This window comes from Mus caroli, chromosome 11 (genome assembly GCF_900094665.2).
Source record: "Mus caroli chromosome 11, CAROLI_EIJ_v1.1, whole genome shotgun sequence".
In the NCBI taxonomy this organism is placed as follows: domain Eukaryota; kingdom Metazoa; phylum Chordata; class Mammalia; order Rodentia; family Muridae; genus Mus; species Mus caroli.
In genome coordinates this window covers 41,606,737-41,624,784 of record NC_034580.1, presented here as the reverse complement: position 1 = coordinate 41,624,784, position 18,048 = coordinate 41,606,737, and the positions used below count along the sequence as shown (strand labels likewise).

Below are 18,048 nucleotides of genomic sequence, written 5' to 3'. Positions count from 1 at the left end.
GGAAGGAAGGAAGGAAGGAAAGAGAGAGAGAGAGAGAACTCCCAACATGGGATGGGATTCTAAGTGAAGAATACCCACCTCCTTCTTATCTTTTACATAAATTCCTAACTTCTAGGTCTTGGAAGAACTCCAAAAGTAGTGCATGTTATCACTTCTCTTTTCATCATCTAATGGCCTCTAAATTTCATATTCCCCAGAGTTAAATACAGTCTATGAGCACGCCTGTGTGAGTATGTATGGGGTTGTTTCTTTCTTGGAAAAACCCATTTACCAAATAATGGCACAGAAAACAATTGGGAGAAATAAGGCTGATTTCAATGCCTATATCCATCCATTTGGACACGTTCCAAACACACAGGTATGTATTTGGACTTGTATATTCCAGGCCAGGGAAAGCTGCAGGAAATCCTCTCTTGAGAAAAGAGGGTTTTTGTTTTTGCTTTTTCTGTTTGGTTAACATACTTGGAGACCATCAACCCATCAACACCCTGGTTGCCCAGCCAAGTATCAGTTGTACCTAGTGCATTTGATATTGTGTATCATAGTTACAGGACCTGTCCTCCTTAAAGCCCTTGGCAACATCAGTTCACAGTCAGCATGACCAATTTATCCTGGTTTTTCTCAGATGGTTCCATCTTTACCAATGGAAATTCCATATTTTAGCAACTTCCTTCAGTCTTGTGAACACCCGAGATGGCCTATCACCCTATAGGCATCATCCTTGTTGTATGTTAAGGAGAAAGGCTCATATAATGTATTACCCTCTGATTAATACCTTCTCTGCTCTCAGAGAAAAGATAATACATCACAATTATGAAAGTGGACAAGGGTTTGGGCTGATGGGAACATTGGGATCTTAAGTATGATAATGGTCTCCGTACAATAACCAAACTGGAAAAAGCTTATCCCAAGACTGGGTCTCCTGCAGCCTGCCCTGGCCTGGAACTCACTGTGTGGCTGAGGATTGCCTTGAGCTTCTGAGTCTCCTGTTTCTACCTCCAGAACAGTGGTTCTCAACCTTCCTAAAGCTGAAACTCTTTAATACAGTCCCTCATGTTGCGGTGACTCTCAACCATAAAATTATTTTGTTGCTACTTCATAACTGCAATTTTGCTACTGTTATAAACTGTAATGTAAATATCTGAAATATAGAATATCTGATAGGTGACTATAAGTTGAGAACCACTGCTCAAGAGAGTTCTGGGATTACAGGTGTATGGCACCATACCTAGTTTTATGGGTCTCCAGAGCTTCCTACATGCTATGAAAGTACATTGCATGCCCAGACCCCAAGTCATTTGTTTAAATAAAGACAAATAACTATGTGTGCTGAGGGCTGTGAGGAGAAAACCCAACTCAGGAATTTCAATCATGGTTCATTGTTAAAGAGAGATGCTTGAGAAAGCAATATAGAAACCCATATAGAGAGAGGTGATAGTGTTGGGTTTCCTATTAAGCATGAGCTTATGTATAATTTAAATAGAGTAGCTTTTTCAATTAATTAGGGAGCGACAAAAGAGAGGGTGGGAGATAAAACAAAAAAGGAGAAGGGAGGAAAGAGGAAAAGAGGAGAGAGGTTGGGAAGGGAAGAGAGGGGAGAAAAGGTCAGGTCAGGATAGGACAGGACAGGACAGGAGAGGTCAGGGGTTCCCAAGTACTTCTGCTCACATGTAGAGAGCAGAGGACTGTCTGAGGAAAAAATGTGGGTTCCTAGGATCAAACTCAGAGCATGAGGCTTGAATTTACAAAATAGACACCTTATCCTACTGAGCCATCCTACCAGCCCTCAAATTAGTTTTGTATACAAAGATAACCAATCCTGGTTGTCTGCCTGGACTTAAAGGCCCAGCTTTGTGTCTTGCTCACCATGAAACCTTGAGAACTCAGTTGCTCTCAGCAAGCTTTACTTTCTTCTGCCCTAGACTGGGAACAAATAGTACAACCTAGATCACAAGATGATGATGATGATGATGATGATGATGAAATGTAAACCATTAGACATAGAGTCTTCCTGACATGTAGAAACTTCGAATGATCACTAGTTATCAGAACTGGCAGCATTTGGAAAGACAAATGAGTGTGTAGTCTAACCACTTTTAGGCTTACTTAAAAGGTTATATTTTTATCTAGGTTTGCACTGGTTCCTATACCTATAGTAACAGTTCTATTCATTCATTCATTCATTCATTCATTCATTCAATCATTTACCTTTATTTTATGTGCCCACACATATATCTAAGTGAGAGAGAGTGTCAGATCTTGGAGTTATAGACAGTTGCGAGCTGCCATGTGGGTGGTGGAATTTGAGCCTGGGTCCTCTGGAAGAGCAGTCAGTGCCCTTACCTTTGAGCCATCTCTCCAGTCCAGTAACAGTTCTTTATCAGAAAGAAAACTGAGCAACTTCTCCCAACTTACATTTAAGGATTAAGACACCAATGATAAGTGCCAAGGCCAACCCAGCAGAGACTCCCACTCCAATGTGGATAGCAGTTCTGATCGTTTCTCCAGAGTCCTTAATTTCATCAGCCCATGTGGAAATTTTCTGGGGAAAAGAAAACAGGGTTCAAGCTCATGATGTCCAGAAATTGGTAATATGCACAAATACTCTCACAGTTCAAGTGTCAGACCACTCTTTTTTATGGCTTCTTGGGATAGTAGGAATGATGAAGCCACCCTGATCTGTCTTCTTCTAGACAAGCCTCAGTCTTTGAAGAAGTGAAATGGCTTAGCTTAATATTAGTACTTAACTAGGAAGTAAAATACTCGCTTCAGTGCTGTACATATGAAAGTCACATTTTATCTCACCTGCCCCCATCCCTATCAAGGCTTTATAGTAGAACCTAATTGGTTCAAAATTGTGTTCAGAAGGAGGAAGTTTCAGAATTGTCTACATTTGATGTCTTTCAGGGAAACCTCCACCCACACACAAAAAGCAGTTGCAAGAGCCAGGACTTTGCAACTACACAGTCCTGGGTATAAATTTTGTATCTCCAAGAGCTTAGTGACCCTGTGGGATTACTAAGAAAATTAGCAAAGAGCCTGTTTCTCAATAGATGCTCAGTCAGTGAGCTATACTATTGCTGTTTCTCTCGTTTCTGATACCAGAGAGTCACATACAACATCCTTCTATTTCTAAAATTAAGTCCACATTCCACCTTCAAAGACAATGTTAGTAGAGACACTTTTAAAACAAATAAGCCAACCAGTCATGGTGAAGAATGTCTGTAATCCCAGTACTCAGGATGCTAGGGCAGGAAAGCAGTAAATCTGAGGCCAGCCTGAGCTACATATCAAGACCCTATTTCAAAAAACCAAACCACTCATGCATATATGAGAAGTACTAATTAGAATCAGTAGGTTACGAACAGCAAAAACTAAAAAGAGACACGTACTTGGGAGGAGACATGAGAGGGATCCAGGAGGAGTTGGAAGGGGGGATGAGGTGAATATTATTGAAATATACTATATGCATGTACAAAATAATCTAAGAATAAATAAAAACTACATTTAAAAGTGGTACAATAACACTAAACCACAAAAGCAATAAATCTCGGAAGTTGTCCTCCATTTAATCAACACACATTACTTCCTGTGTACAAAACCTTATAGACAACAGAGGTTCTTAGATGTGGTCACTGTCTCAATGAAGGGAGACACAAGCTCAAGGTGCCAAGCTCTGACTGTGAGCACACAAATAAGACGCCAAAGTCACTGAATGCAGGCTTCGAGACCTGGACCTGAAGAGTTGTTTTCATTATTGTTATCTATTAATTATTGGTATACTTATGTACATGCATATGTGTGCATCCAGGGCACGGTACAGGACACAGGAATGGTGATCAGAGGACAAATGCCAGGAGTCAGATCTCTCCTGTCATGAGCTCCAAGAATCACACTCGCAGTCAGTCAGGCTGTGTGACAAGCGCCTTTACCCTCTGAGAAATCTCATCAAAGAATTTTCAAGTTGCTACTGCTAGCTGGCTTTTTAGTGTTTTTCTTCTTTCTAGTTCAGTACATAATAGTTCAGTACATAAATTCATGGCGCTGGGTATTCTTGAATGGTGTCTTGTTACAGGGAAAAAAGTGATCTTAAAAAAAAATACAAAATATAAAGTGGACATCCCAGCTCTGTGGAAGTAGAAGCAGGAAGATTGGGAGTTCAAGGCCATCCTTAGCTACATTGTAAGTTTAAAACTACCCTAGGCTACATGAGAGCATGCCTCAAAACCACAACAAAATTCAAGTGAAAAACCTGAAAAGAACATCAAGGAACCTTCCACAGTGATACATAGTTGTGACATTTCCAAAGAGAGGTGATTGCTCATTTCCTCTTGGGGCTTTTCCACACTCCGAATGTGCCGGGCACCTCACAGTCTTATCCTTCTTCTATCAGTAAGAGGCCAATATGGTCAGACTGTCATTGTCAACACTGAAAAGCCACAGAGTAGGAAGCCAAGAAGGGCAAAAGCTTTCCCACAAATGGGAGGCATAGGAAAGGAAGCCTGCACAAGCATGAGTCGGCCTTACACACAGAAGTTACTTACTGTCCCATTGTTATCCTGGAGGGTCACCAGGGTCTGCGTCTCTGCCGTGCACACACATACAAAGGGGGAAAAGTAGACAGTAGTTAACAATGCTTTTTAACTCCATATCAAGGAAAAAAGATTCAACACACCCATGACCATTTTAACTAGGTAAACACCATTACCTATTAGGTCTCAAACCCAGGATAAAAGGCTGAGGTGCCTAGCTACCAGGTTCTCTCAGCATACCCTGCTCCTACACCAAACTCTCCATCCCAGGACCTGGGCTGCCCTTCCCCCATTGCTTCTTCCCTATATAATCCACCCATCTGGGCTACACCAGTAGGTTGGGTTTTTTTTGTTTGTTTGTTTGTTTTTGTTTTTGTTTTTGTTTTTTTTTACCTTTTTTACCTCCTGGCCTCTTGGTTCTCTGGTCTTCTGGCTCACTCCTCTCCCCTTTCCTCACATAGCCCAGCTCAGGGTCATGTTCACTCTAGACTCTCCCAAGATGTGTCTCCCCCTCTGGCTATGCTCTCCCTCATATCTACAATAAACCTTCTCCTGAACCAAACCTAGGAGCAGTCATAGCCTCCTTTTCTTCATTGTCATTCACCGGAGCATTTATACTGAATATGTCCTTGGTTTTGTCCAGAGGGCCTAGAGTGCTGCAGCAACCTAACGACGCTGATAATGTTTAGTCATATTCTGATCACACTTTCAGAGATACAAAATTCTCAAAAAAGTTTAACATTTATTCATTGGCAAGGTATTTAGTTGTTTCCCAATGGAAACAATAGCTACAGTTCACCAGGAATCAGGCATTTTGCCAAACACTTTTAATTGAACTTTCTCATTCAGTAAAAAGAACTAGCCTAAAAACACAAACTCAGGGAAAATGAATGACTGAGAGATTAATTTATCAGGACTGAGTGATAAATTGGTCATCAAAGAAATTGGGAAGGAAATTAACAAATTCCTCAAATTATAATATATTACAATCTGCAGAATATTATGAATGCAGTTGCACTAGGAAAGTTTATAGATATGTAAGGACCTACATTTAAAAATTCAAAGAAAACGCAAGTAATAACTTAATGATGTGACTCAAGGTCTTAGAAAAACAAGAACAATCAAACCCAAAAATAGCATCTGGAAGCAGTAGACATTCCGGTAGAAAGTAATAAGATAGCAACAAAACTTCCAGCACAATGAAGCCATAGAAAGAGAAACCAAACTAGTTAACAAATTAGACAAACTAACCAAAAGGGAGAGAAAAGACCCAAGTACATGAGGAAGTTAGAGATAAAAAGGGAGACATTACAACTGCTACAAATGGCATTCAGAAAATCATTATGACATACTCAAAAGACATATATTCCACTAAACTGAAAAATCTAAAGGAATGCATTGGTTTCTAAGCACATGTGACCAACCAAAATTAAACCAATGGAATCTAAACCTCTTTTGGAGATTTATAATGAACAATAAAATTGAAGCCATAATTTTTAAAAAGTCTTCCAGCTAAATTGAGCCCAGATGTGCTCACTGCTAAATCCTACCAGACCTTTAAAAAATTAACTAACACCATGTTCCTCAGGTGAGTTACATGAACTATAAATGGAAGAAATGCTGCCAAACTCACTTTATAGAACCAATGTTGATTACCCTGATACCCAAACCAGCTAAGGACATAACTATAACAAAAGGCCAATCTTCCTGATGAAAACTAGTGCAAAAGTAATTATTAATACAAAGCTGCAAACCTTCCAGGCTAGGCAGCCAGGGCAACACAGGGAAACCCTGCATCAAAAAACAACAATAACAGCAAACAAACAGCTTGCAAACCAAATTCAATAATTTAAAAAAAAAAAGCTTGTTGTGTGATGAAAATGGCTTCATCATCAGAAGGGATGGTCCACCATTTGCAAATCAATAATTGTAATCACTCACATAAATTGATCGAGTGGGTTTTCTGGACTTTTGTCTAAAATTGAGTGTAGTACATTGTGAGGATTGGAAGAAGCCCCTAGTGAATGTGTGCTGTTAACTTGGGTCTGGCCATGTTGAGGTCTCCATGGGAGTGGCAAAGCCTTCCCTGGATGAGGTTCAAGGATGGCAAAACCTGCCTCGAGATTCAAGTTTGAATGCTGACAATGTGGTCAGAAAATGTCCATCATCCATCCCTACCTGATGTTCACAGCCGGGCGGCTGCTCCCTTCCAGAGCTTGCTAATACTGAGATTAACTGATGTTGCCTCCTGTGCAGCCATATGCAATAATCCCACATCCCTGCTCAACTCTACATAAAACCATGCTGAGCATCCCAGTTGCTGAGGGTACACCATCCAAGAGCCCAGGCCACTCAGTCCCAGCGTCCCTGTGTGTCTGTGTGTTTGTTCTTCATTTTCTCACTGCTTTGATGAGGTCAAGTTCCTAGAGCTGTGCAAGGACATGGCAGGACATAGAGTCAAGGACAAAAATCAGCTGATCATTTCAGCAGACTCGGGAAGGGCCTGTGACAAGGTTCAACATGCCTTTAGGATAAAAAAAAAAAAAAAGATTGCTAAGAAAGTAGGACTTGAAGGAGCATACTTCAACACAGGAGCTATGAAAGAAGATGCTCAGTTGCTAAGAGAAGCTGCCTAGCATACACAGAGGCCCTGGGTTTGATTGCTAGTACTGCATAAACTAAGCCTGAAAACCTATGCCTATGATCGGGTAACAGGATCAGCAGTCCAAGGTCATCACCAAGGTCATCACTGACTACAAAGCAAATTTGGAAGTAGTATGTGACTCTGTTTCCAAAAAACTTATTAAGAAGGAACACACCTCAATATAAAGTTTATAAGCAACAACCCTACCACCAACATTATAATAAATGGAGGAAATTTTTTAAAAAGAACTTTCCACTAAAGTCAGGAACTAGACAGGGGTGTCTACTTCCTTCATTCTTATCCAACATAATTTTTGAACTCTTAGCACAATTAGAAAAGAGAGAGAAATAAATGGGATATAAATAGAAAACAGAGTCGAAGCATTTCTATTTATAGATAACACAATCGTGTATGTAAGACACACCAAAGACTGAAAACTCTTAGAGTTGATGCTTAGATACAAAATCAATACACAAAACTCAAAGCTTTCTTATATGCCAATAACAAATCCGATGAGAAAGAAATCAAGAAAACAATCCATTCACAATAGTTGCAACAAATAAAATTCTCTTGGTGTGCTGGCACACACCTTTAACACCAGTGTTTGGAAAGCAGAGGTAGGCAGATCTCCGTGAGCTTGAGACCACCCTAATCTACACTGTAACAGGATGACCAGAGCTACATACTAAGACCTTGTCTTTTTAAAAACAAAGTCAAGGGCCACTTATAGCTCTTGCAGAGGACCTGGGTTTGGTTCCCAGCACCCACATGGTGGTTTGCAGTCTTTTACAACTGTAGTCCAAAAGGATCTAGAATCCTCTTCTAGCTTCTGTTGGCGCCAGACACGCAAGTAGTGCACTTCCAGATATGCCTGCAAAGCACTCACACACATAACATAGATATAAATAAACAAATCTTTTTTAAAAAATAAGATAAAATACCTAGGAATAAAACTTACCAAGAAAATAGAAGAAAAAAAGCTCTATAATTAACATTTTAAATAGAAGAACACCATAATGCAGAAAGATTTCTCATAGATGAGCAGAAGTAATATGAAAGTATCTATCTTACCAAAAACAGTGTACAGGTTCCACTTAATCCCCACCCCAAGTCCCATGACCATTCTTCGCAGCAATGGGACTCATCCCAAAACTCGAAGACCTCTGATAGAATAGCAATCCTGATCTCAGCTCATATACAGAGAGACCCAGCGACAAGCAGCATCAGACTAACACATCCAGGTAACACAGCTGGTTGGGGTGGAGGACCAGGAAACAAAGTCACAGGGCTGCAGACACCTGCCTTTTTTTTCTTCTTGACAAGCATGCACAATACATGCAATGGGACCATGGGGGGTGGGTGGGGGAAGGCAGGTTAAGGGACAGCATCTTCAATGAAAGGAACTGGGAAAACTAGATTTCTGTACGTGAAATGTCAAACTTCTCACTCAGTGCAAAAATCGCTTATACATATGGAATGAAGACAAAGGTGAGACTATATCCAGAAAGAAACAGACTAGCGAGCAAGGGTAGGGAGAAGATGAAGGGGATGAAGGATGGATATTGTCAGAATGGATGATATCCTTGAGTAAAAATATCTGTAGAGAACCTGTTCTACATATAATGAACATACACTAATCAAATCTTTAAATAAAAAAATTTAAAAAAAGTAAAAGCGCAACTGTTCTAAAGGGTAGAGACTTAGTCATTTGGACAAGGGAAGAAACTGAGAATGAGGCCACACCCTGCTGCATGAGTAAGAACAGCTTCCCGTGGAGTCCCATGTAGGCTCACATGGCTCCAAAGCCACAAGCTTAACTTCAGCATTCTCAAGAGCTTCACCCAGCAACGTCACCAACACTAGAGAATCACAGAGCTCATCTGCCAGCCACCATCTCTCCTTTGAGCTCATTTGTCTCCAGGTAGAGGGGAGCAGGAGGGGGGACACAGCATCAGGAACACAAAGAGCTGTCAGCTACCAGAAAACAAAAGCAACTCATTCCTTTTGCTGCTGGAGTCAGAGATTGTGAAAAGTCACAGTCACCTTTCAGACCCTTCAAACTCTAAACTTTTCAAGGCTTCCAGGAAATCTGAGTTTAATAGACTGTGATCTAAACAGTACAAAGACTGTCTTGGCTTAAAATTATTTATGAAAAAAAAAAAACAAAACAAACATGTTCCAGCTTTGTTCTCCTTACCTGAGAGCAACTTAAATCATAAAAACCGCAGGGGGAGAAGGTGGGACTTCAACGTAAACAGGAATCTTTTACCACATGCACTATTTAAACTGGAAATCCCACTTCTGCTTCCCCATCTTTAGGACTCTTGGTCTCAGTGATGAGAATGAATTGTTCTCTGTCTCTGTCTGTCTCTCTCTTCCTTTTTTGAGACAGTGACTCATGTAACCCAGGTTGCACTCAGACCCTTCCTATAGCCAGACTGACCTTTAACTCCTGATCCTCATGAGTGCTGGGATTTCCAGTCTGCCTATCCCACCATGCTTGATTTACGTGGAGTTGGGGATCAAACTCAGGGCTTGCATGTAAGCTAGACAAAGACTCTGCCAATTAAGCTAAACCTCCAGCCCTGGCTTCTTTACTCCTCAGCCCTATTTTATTTTGCTACAGACATAAACAAAGATGTCTGCAACATTATTTATTATTCTGTTTTTCCTGGGGAACTCAAGAATGTGCTAGAGTGTAAGCAGCAGGAAGGAGAAATGAAATGGTCATGAATGTACACAGATGTCGTAGTTACTGTCTACTTGGTACGTAGGTACCAGATGTGGTGCTTAGCACTATTCATCCTTTTATGATTTGGTTTTGTTGAGACAAGGTCTCTATGTCGCCTCAGATGTCCTGGAACTTGGTATGTAGATCAAGCTGGCATTGAACTCACAGAGATCAATGCCTGCCCCTGCCTCCCGAGGGCTGGGATTAAAGGTGTGTGCCACCATACCTGGCCCTCATCTTAATATTATGTAGATGTACCACTATTTTGCCATTTTTAGAAGAAGAAACAGCATTTTGTTTTATTTTATCTCAGTGTGTGTGTGTGTGTGTGTGTGTTTCATTTCTCCTTCCTGCTATTTAACACTCTAGTGCAGTCTTGGGTTCCCTGGGAAAAACAGAAATAAAAAGTAACGTTATAGTTATCTCTTGTTCATGTTTGTAGCAAAATGAAATGGGAGCAGGGAGTAAAGAAGTCAGGGCTGGAGGTTTGGCTTAGTTGGCAGAGGGTGCATTGGTGTCCATACAGAGGCCAGAGGACAATCTGTGGCAGTTCTCCACCATTCGGGGACTTGAGATCTAACTCAGCCCTCATGGCAAGGGGCTATACCTGCTGCACTAACACAGCAACCCAGAAACAGGATGCTATGCTAGAGAGCTCTGCCCATGACACGGACTATGGATTAGAAAGCTGGGACTCAGAGAAGGCCTTCTCCAGAGCTGAATATTCCCCTGGGATCCAGCCTTGGCTCTTTCAATAAGAGAAGAACACATTTGTTCTGTTTCATGTGAGTTTAGGAAATTCCATTCTCACTTTTAAAGGTTCAACCCTCCTAATATTCAAATAGTGTATATGCTCACTTTTGCAGTAAACAAAAAGTGTACATAGCTATTCAAATGATTTATCAGTCACTGGCAGAGTATAACATCTGTAAACAAGCCTTTAAATGTCAATGAATTTCATTTTCCATTTCTTTTCTTATTTTTAGAATATTACCCTCTGTTGTTTGTTTGTTTGTTTGTTTAACTATTTCCTGTCTGGCTCTTGAAAACCTTGGAGATTCTATCTAGGTAAAGTGCCAACATTGCCTGGTGTGGGAGAAGAGACTGTTCTCGCTGCCTTAGGTAGAAATAGCAAGGGAAAAAATAGAGGGAAGGAAACTTCTGTTCATGACATAGAGGGGTGCAAGGAAATCCTCTGCCTTGTGAGGAACGGTGTTCCCGTGCCTGCATCCCTGCTCCTACAAGCATACACAGATGTCAGTCAGTACTGATGGAAAGTGGACTCAGTGAGCCGTGAGGTCCCTTCTAGGAAATGTCTAGCCTTTCTTCAAAATAGCACAATAGTACACAGTGAAAGTCTGGCAGAACTCCATTAGTCCACACCATGCATGTGTTCGTAGGTTTCCACTGCATTTCATTTCCTTGCTAATGACATAATAGAGACCACCTTTCCCCACAGGGCAACTGACCAAAGAAGGTAAAGTTAATAACTTCAGTAGTAAAATTGCCAATCGATAGCTGAGTTCCATCTGTGGACCTGCTGCTTCTCCAAGGACCTCACCCCGTTTAATCTTCACAACAACCTTCTGAGGCAGGCTCTGGAAGGCTCACTGCAGCGATGAGAAACCTAACGTCCAAGAGTTGGAGCAATGTTACTGAGTTGGGAATTAGCAGGAGGAGATTCGGGACCCAGCTTACTCTCCATGCAGCACAGAACCGTTTTCTCACCCTGCCCTCTGGCCTGATTGACAGGATTAGTGACAGGCACATCCACTGAGTTGGGTGCACAGTGAGACTGCACTGTGACACACACTGGACACACACTGGACTCCTTTTCTTATCGAAATCTCACAAGCTGTAGCTTGTGAGATGTGTGCCCCGATGAGATGGAACGTAAACTATCTTTCTCTCCCACTAAGAAAAATGAGGAGTGTGTCGTAGAGTTTAAGAACAGAGCGCTACCCAGAAGTAAAATGAGATTAACATCCCTGAGCAGTGTGCCCAAGGACAGCCTGTCCTGTCCTGTTTATCTTCTGGGACTGCTTTCAGCCTCGTGCCCTATGAGAATTGCAGTTCCTCCTTATGCATCCTGCTAGAAAGGGCCCTGAATGACACCTAATCAACCCATTAACCCCAGATATAAGCAACACTGCCTGCTCAGAGTAAATCAGAAAATAATGAAGACGATGCTGTGAGCCTTTCCTTTTAGACGCTTGTTGACTTAATATTTAACTAGAATAGAACAATTTCTTATTAGGGTTTTTTTTTAAAATTAAGTTTTATGTAAGGGCCAGCTAAATGGCTGCATGTATAAGGGTACTTGCCTGAGACCTGAGTCTGATCCCCTCGTCCTATACAGTACAAGGAAAAAGCAGGTACCTCCAAGTTTTTCCCTTGCTGCTACATGCCATCCATGACACATGGGTGTACACGCACACACACACACACACACACACAATGTAATAACATCTTAAAGTAAGTTAAAGCCATTGTTATTTGTGAGCCTTGGCCTTTAATAGCTGAACCATCTCTCTAGCCCCAAATGCCTTTCTAAATGAAACAATGGCGATAGTAAATATTTCTCTTCCTTTGCATAGCAAAATCTATGGATATCCAAAATCATTTCTTCATGGTAGGGGCCGGGCATTTCCCTGAGACAGGAACTCCAGAGGTCTCCAGGCCCTGCTCTTTAGACAGAAGAGGAAGCAGAGAACTAGAGAACCAAACGGCCTTGCCTCTGTTCACCTGGCTAGTTTGTGAATTAGAATCCTAACCCAGGAGGCTAAGATGTGGTCCACCACCTCATTCACCTCAAAAAATACTACAGATGCTGAGAAAAAAAAAGTGATTTTTCTTAGTTATTTATCATATTCAAAGCTCTGTGACTAAACACATATTCCTGTGCTTATGTCTTACCTGAACCATTTCTCTCAGTGGTTAGGCTTCTTGGAGAAGCTGTAGTAGAGTCCCCATGGGCAGTCTGAGCTGGAGTGACCTTGGCTTGAGTCAGAAAAACATTATTATGGATAAGGGGATTTATTAAACATTTATTTATTGGGAAGGGGGATCATGTGGGGGTCAGAAAACAACTTTCAAGAATCAGTTCTCTCCTTCCATTATGTGAGCTGAAGAGACAAAACTCAGGTAATCAGGCTTGGTAGCAAGTGCCTTTACCCATGGAGCCATCTCACTCATCCAAGAGTAAGGCTTTGCTAAGAGCTATGTCAGGGAACATTGACAGGGCAGAAGACGACATCTGAACAACAATAAATGAAGAGTCACATACCCTCAGCTGCAAATCTACATGTGGCCCACATTTCAGATGTGTAACAGTGGTGAGATGCACTTATCATTGCTACAGCCTAATTAGTAACGAAGTACCAGCCATCAGAGGTCACACTATAGCTGCTGTGTAAGCTTCAGCCTCTAGAATCCTTCCAGTGGCCTATATGCTAGCTAACTATATTTTACAGCTGAAAAGGTTATACACTTGAAATAATGTTGCAACATTAGAAAATTAATAAGAAGCAGAGTTGGTTTGAACTCTGCTCCACATGACCACAAAGATGTGCTCTTAAATTCTTTGCTTGGTGTAGTGATGGGGAGTCAAACCCAGGGACTTTTGCTGAGCTACATACCTGACCCTATGTTAAAGCCTAACCTATCTTAAAACGCATAAACATGCACATATACATCTTCTTAAAACATGCATACAGCCCAGTAGTTTCTATTCCTGGCTTACCTAAAATAGATTTTTAGGTAGGAAAAAAATTCAGAATCCATCTCTATATAGTCTCTGGTTTCTAGGTAGGGCCCAAGCACCAAGAGGAGATGGAAAGATGCCGCAGGATATTTGATCACGCTGTGAACTCTTGAGATTGTGTTGTTTACTGGGCAAGCCTGTTTTTGGTTGAGGCGTGACTCAGCCCTAGCACACACCTTTAATCTGAAAGCTTTCTGTTTAGTGTAAACAGGATTAAATAAAGTCAACAACAGGACAAGAGGTAGAGCAAGCAACCAGTTGACAGGGAGTGAACATAGGAAAAAACCATAGAGAGTGAGAAGAAGTCAGGAGGATGGATAGAGATGCACAGGAAGTAGAAGGGAGGGGCATTCAGTTTGAAGAGTTTTTGAGACAGTGTAGAGAGGAGAACTTCCTTTTTCTTTTGGGACATCTACTGCGGAGGAAGGTCAAATGGGTTCTTTCTCTGTCTCTCTGAGCTAGCAGGCTATTACCCCAGCATCTGGCTCCCTAGTCTTTATTGGTAAAATTGAACATTTGAGACTTTATTAAAAACAACATTTGGTGCCTAATGTGAGACACCATTTGTAGCCACAGTCTTTTCTACCTGGCCTCTTTATTCCAGAATAATGACTCTGAAACTTAATTATATATGAATAAGTACCTAGACCATAGCTTTGGCATGTTCTCCAACTGGCTCATAACTTATATAACCCATTTATTCTAGACTATGTCTGCCACATGGTTGGTTACCTCTTCTCAGTTTCATGTATTTGAATTTCTCAGAGTCCAGGATGAAATCTCTTGCCTCTGACTCTCTTCCAGAGTTCCAAACTCTCAAGCAGATTTCCCACCTATTACTTCCTGCCTTTTGCTAATAGACCACTAGCTTTTACTTGACAAGTGATGCCTCCACACACTACACAAGAGATTCTCTCTACAGGAAGATTGTAAGAGCCAGAGGTAATAGATAGTTTCGAGGAAACAGGCCTACTCTACATATAAGTTCATGGAGACAATGATAGCACTCATAAGACTTGCACAGACTCAAACCAGACAAAATCCCAGCACTGGAAAGGGGAAGGGGACCGGAGCTCCCACTCCTCTAAGAAGCTATTTGCAATTGATGCCAGCTGGGAAATAGAAAATCCAGTTCTCTCCAATGGAGTGTCACTGGGCATACTAGTCACATTCAAGAGTAGTCCCCTTACCCAGAACATACTCCATTTGATACTGTGCACTTTGTTTTGTCAGATATTTTTCTATTATTGATTATGTTTGTTTGTTCTGAGTTTTGATGTGTGTGTGTGTGTGTGTGTGTTTGAGAGACAGAAAGAACACAAAGTTGTGTGAGTAAGAAGGTGGAGAAAATCTGACCAGAAGTTGGAGGAAAGGAAAAAATATGATAAAAAAAATATATCATAAAAACAATTAAGGGGCTGGTGAGATGGCTCAATGGGTAAGAGCACCGGACTGCTCTTCCGAAGGTCCGGAGTTCAAATCCCAGCAACCACATGGTGGCTCACAACCATCTGAGATCTGATTCCCTCTTCTGGAGTGTCTGAAGACAGCTACAGTGTACTTACATATAATAAATAAATAAATCTTTTAATAAAAAGCAATTAAAATAGATAGAAAGCAGAGACTTTCCATGTGATGCTCGTGATCAGTCAGGATTGTGAACCCTTGGTCTAGGTCTTTCTTCCTTTTCTGTAGACCATATCCTGGAGTTCAAAAACATGTGGAAGCTACACCACTGCATTTCACAGGGGAGGCCTATTAATCCATGTCTTCCCATCCCATCCCAAAGTCTGTAGCTAAAAAAGTCAGATGTGAGCATCCTCTATTTCTATGATTTCGTGACTCACAGGGATGCTGACAGACAATGATAACATGGAAAGGTCTACTCACCTGCTTTGGTGATGTCTAATTTCAGTTCTAATTTTTTATCATTCATAAGACCAGGGAACTGTATCCTGCAGCAGTAGGTCCCATGGTCAGCTAGAGTCACATTCTTTATGATCAGAGACACGTCTCCTTTGTTGAGATCGCCCTTTAGCTGGTATCTGCTGGATTTCTGATATGTCACATTTCTTTCATCAGTTCTGAGCAACTCATTGGTACACTGTGACCAAGGACAGAATCCCTTGCCCCAGCAGATAGGCACAAGTGTCCCAGATGTAGGTAAAGTGTAACTGCAGGGCAGATAGGCATTCTTACCAACCTCAAACACATAAACATCTTCCAATGACCCTATAAAGTAAGGAAAGGAGGTCAATACGGTGAGGGTCCATTTCTTTAAGCAATGCATCACAGAATAAAAGAGGAAACTATGGCTGCCCTGTTGGGAGGAGGATTGGCTGTGCCAATGATTCTCTGATTTGAGAGGCAGAAGAAAATCCCATTTAAACATTTATTAACATTGCACAGGCCTGTCATTCTGGAACTCAGCAGGTGGAGACAGAAAAATCCTAAACTAGAGGCCAGCATGAACTATATAGCAAGTTCCAGGCTAGCCAAAGTGATGAAACTGTCTCTCAGAAAAGAAATGACCAGACCAGGAACAATGACTTAAGCCTGCCATCCCTGTAAAGAGCCTGGGGAAGAACTGTAGTGAGTTTGAGCCAGCCTGGGCGACCTAGGCTCGTTCCCTAAAATGTGTGCCTCCATTGGACTGAGATGGAACATGAGAACTTGAATGTCTCTCAGTTTCCGTGTGTTGTGGGGTCCTTGACACAGGACATCCCTCCTCCTTTTTCAGAATAACAGCCCTTCAATCATGAGCCAATGTGACTCCAGAGCTAGTGGAGTTAACATTCAGAAAAATGGGCATTGTTGGCCAGGAAAATAGCCCACCTAATCTGGACTAGTTGCCTGTTAATTAGCATAGGAAAGGTAACCTCATTCTTTCCCCCTCTCCCCCTCCCTCTCCCCCTCCCTCTCTTCCCCTCTCCCTCTGTCATGAATAGAACCCCTGACAAAACAAAGCTAGTAGCTTGCATATTTGAGATTCCTCATATGTTTTATTGAAGTTTAAAATAAATTCCTTAACAATAACACACACACATCTATGACAATGCATTCAAACCACATGAAAGTTATGTGCAAGCATGACTGCAAGCATGACTCCTCTCCCAACTCTTCACATTTCACGGCTTCCCTTCCTAGAGTCCAAACATTAAAATTGTCCACACACAACGCTTGCACACATGATTGTTTGCCTTGATTTTCTCTGTAGCACTGCGAATGCCAACAGTCTACATGAGGCTGTTCAATTAAGCTCACTGCTTGTGTTACTGTTATGTCTAATGTATTTACCCGGTCCCCCATTATTGGACATTTAGGTTGCTATTACAAACAGCATCACTATGACCATCCTTGTATCTTTGCCTTGCACTCTGAAATAATTCTCCAATTGAAAAGGTCCAGGCCCAGACTTACTTGCAAGTAGTAGTTGTAGCAGCAGCAGGACACAGTTGAGGGTAAGACCTGAAAACATGAGTACTTGGCAGGGGAAATCCAAGGACAGCTCTGTGTAGGGATAGCTTTAGCTCCTCCGTTAAAATGGTACTTCCTCTAACTTCTGAGTACCCAGAATCACGAGTACTAACCACACCCACAGAGGCCAGCCTGCTCCCCAGGATGTCTGACCTCCAGTGATTACCATGTTAGTACTGTTAATCTAGTCACATCAGACAATGTTCCAGTTCTGTGTAATGACACACTAGATACACCCTGCAAGGCACTCTGAGGTTTATTACATGAATCAACAAAAAGGAAGTCATATTTCAGAGATAGAAAAGTATTAGTCATGGCAAGAGGAGAGAGTATTCCAATGATCTCAGATAAAATAGCCCAAGATGGTCCATGTACAGACCAGGCCAGTTATCAGAGAACAAAATCCTCAGCATGTCACTCATGTGTTCTGGTGTAGTCAAGTCAATCTCCATTAATCAGGCCTGTGACCAATGTTCTTGAAGCACCTGCTTTGAACCAGACGCTGGACTGGGAGCTAAAGAATAAATCAGTGAAGCTCATCATGGCGGTGTATGCCTTTCATTGAGGCACCTGGGAGGCAGAGGCAGGCAGATCTCTGACTCTGAGGTGGGCTTAGTCTACAAAGCAAATTCCAAAGCAGCAGGGGCTCCACAGAGAAACCTTGTCTGGAAAAAAAAATGAACTAATTAACTAGGTAGCTGAGTAAATACATAAAGTGATAATTGTTATAGCCTTAATTTATGGACAACTTGAGAGCTCAGTTGTCATCCCTGGTCTAATACACTTTAGAATGTAATCTATCAGGATATTGTATCTGACGTTTCTTGTTTATAATAGTATTATGAAGTAAGGAGATTATCAAACCACCATTACAGGTGGTGGGTGCACACTTGTAATGCCA

The 18,048-nt window shown here is 41.5% G+C and overlaps 1 protein-coding gene across 1 annotated transcript in view; it reads right to left on the bottom strand.

Annotated features, from left to right (window-relative positions):
* Havcr2 (hepatitis A virus cellular receptor 2) overlaps positions 1-17,218 on the bottom strand; it is a 26,743-nt gene extending 9,525 nt beyond the window's left edge. Inside the window, exons 1-5 of the mRNA XM_021178000.1 lie at positions 17,091-17,218; positions 15,561-15,902; positions 12,824-12,907; positions 4,545-4,585; positions 2,416-2,542 (exon numbers count right to left, since the gene is read on the bottom strand). Of these exons, the coding sequence (XP_021033659.1) occupies positions 2,416-2,542; positions 4,545-4,585; positions 12,824-12,907; positions 15,561-15,902; positions 17,091-17,148 (652 nt within the window). The 5' untranslated portion in view covers positions 17,149-17,218. The remainder of the gene's footprint in view (positions 1-2,415; positions 2,543-4,544; positions 4,586-12,823; positions 12,908-15,560; positions 15,903-17,090) is intronic.
* Between the last annotated feature and the right edge of the window lie 830 nt (positions 17,219-18,048).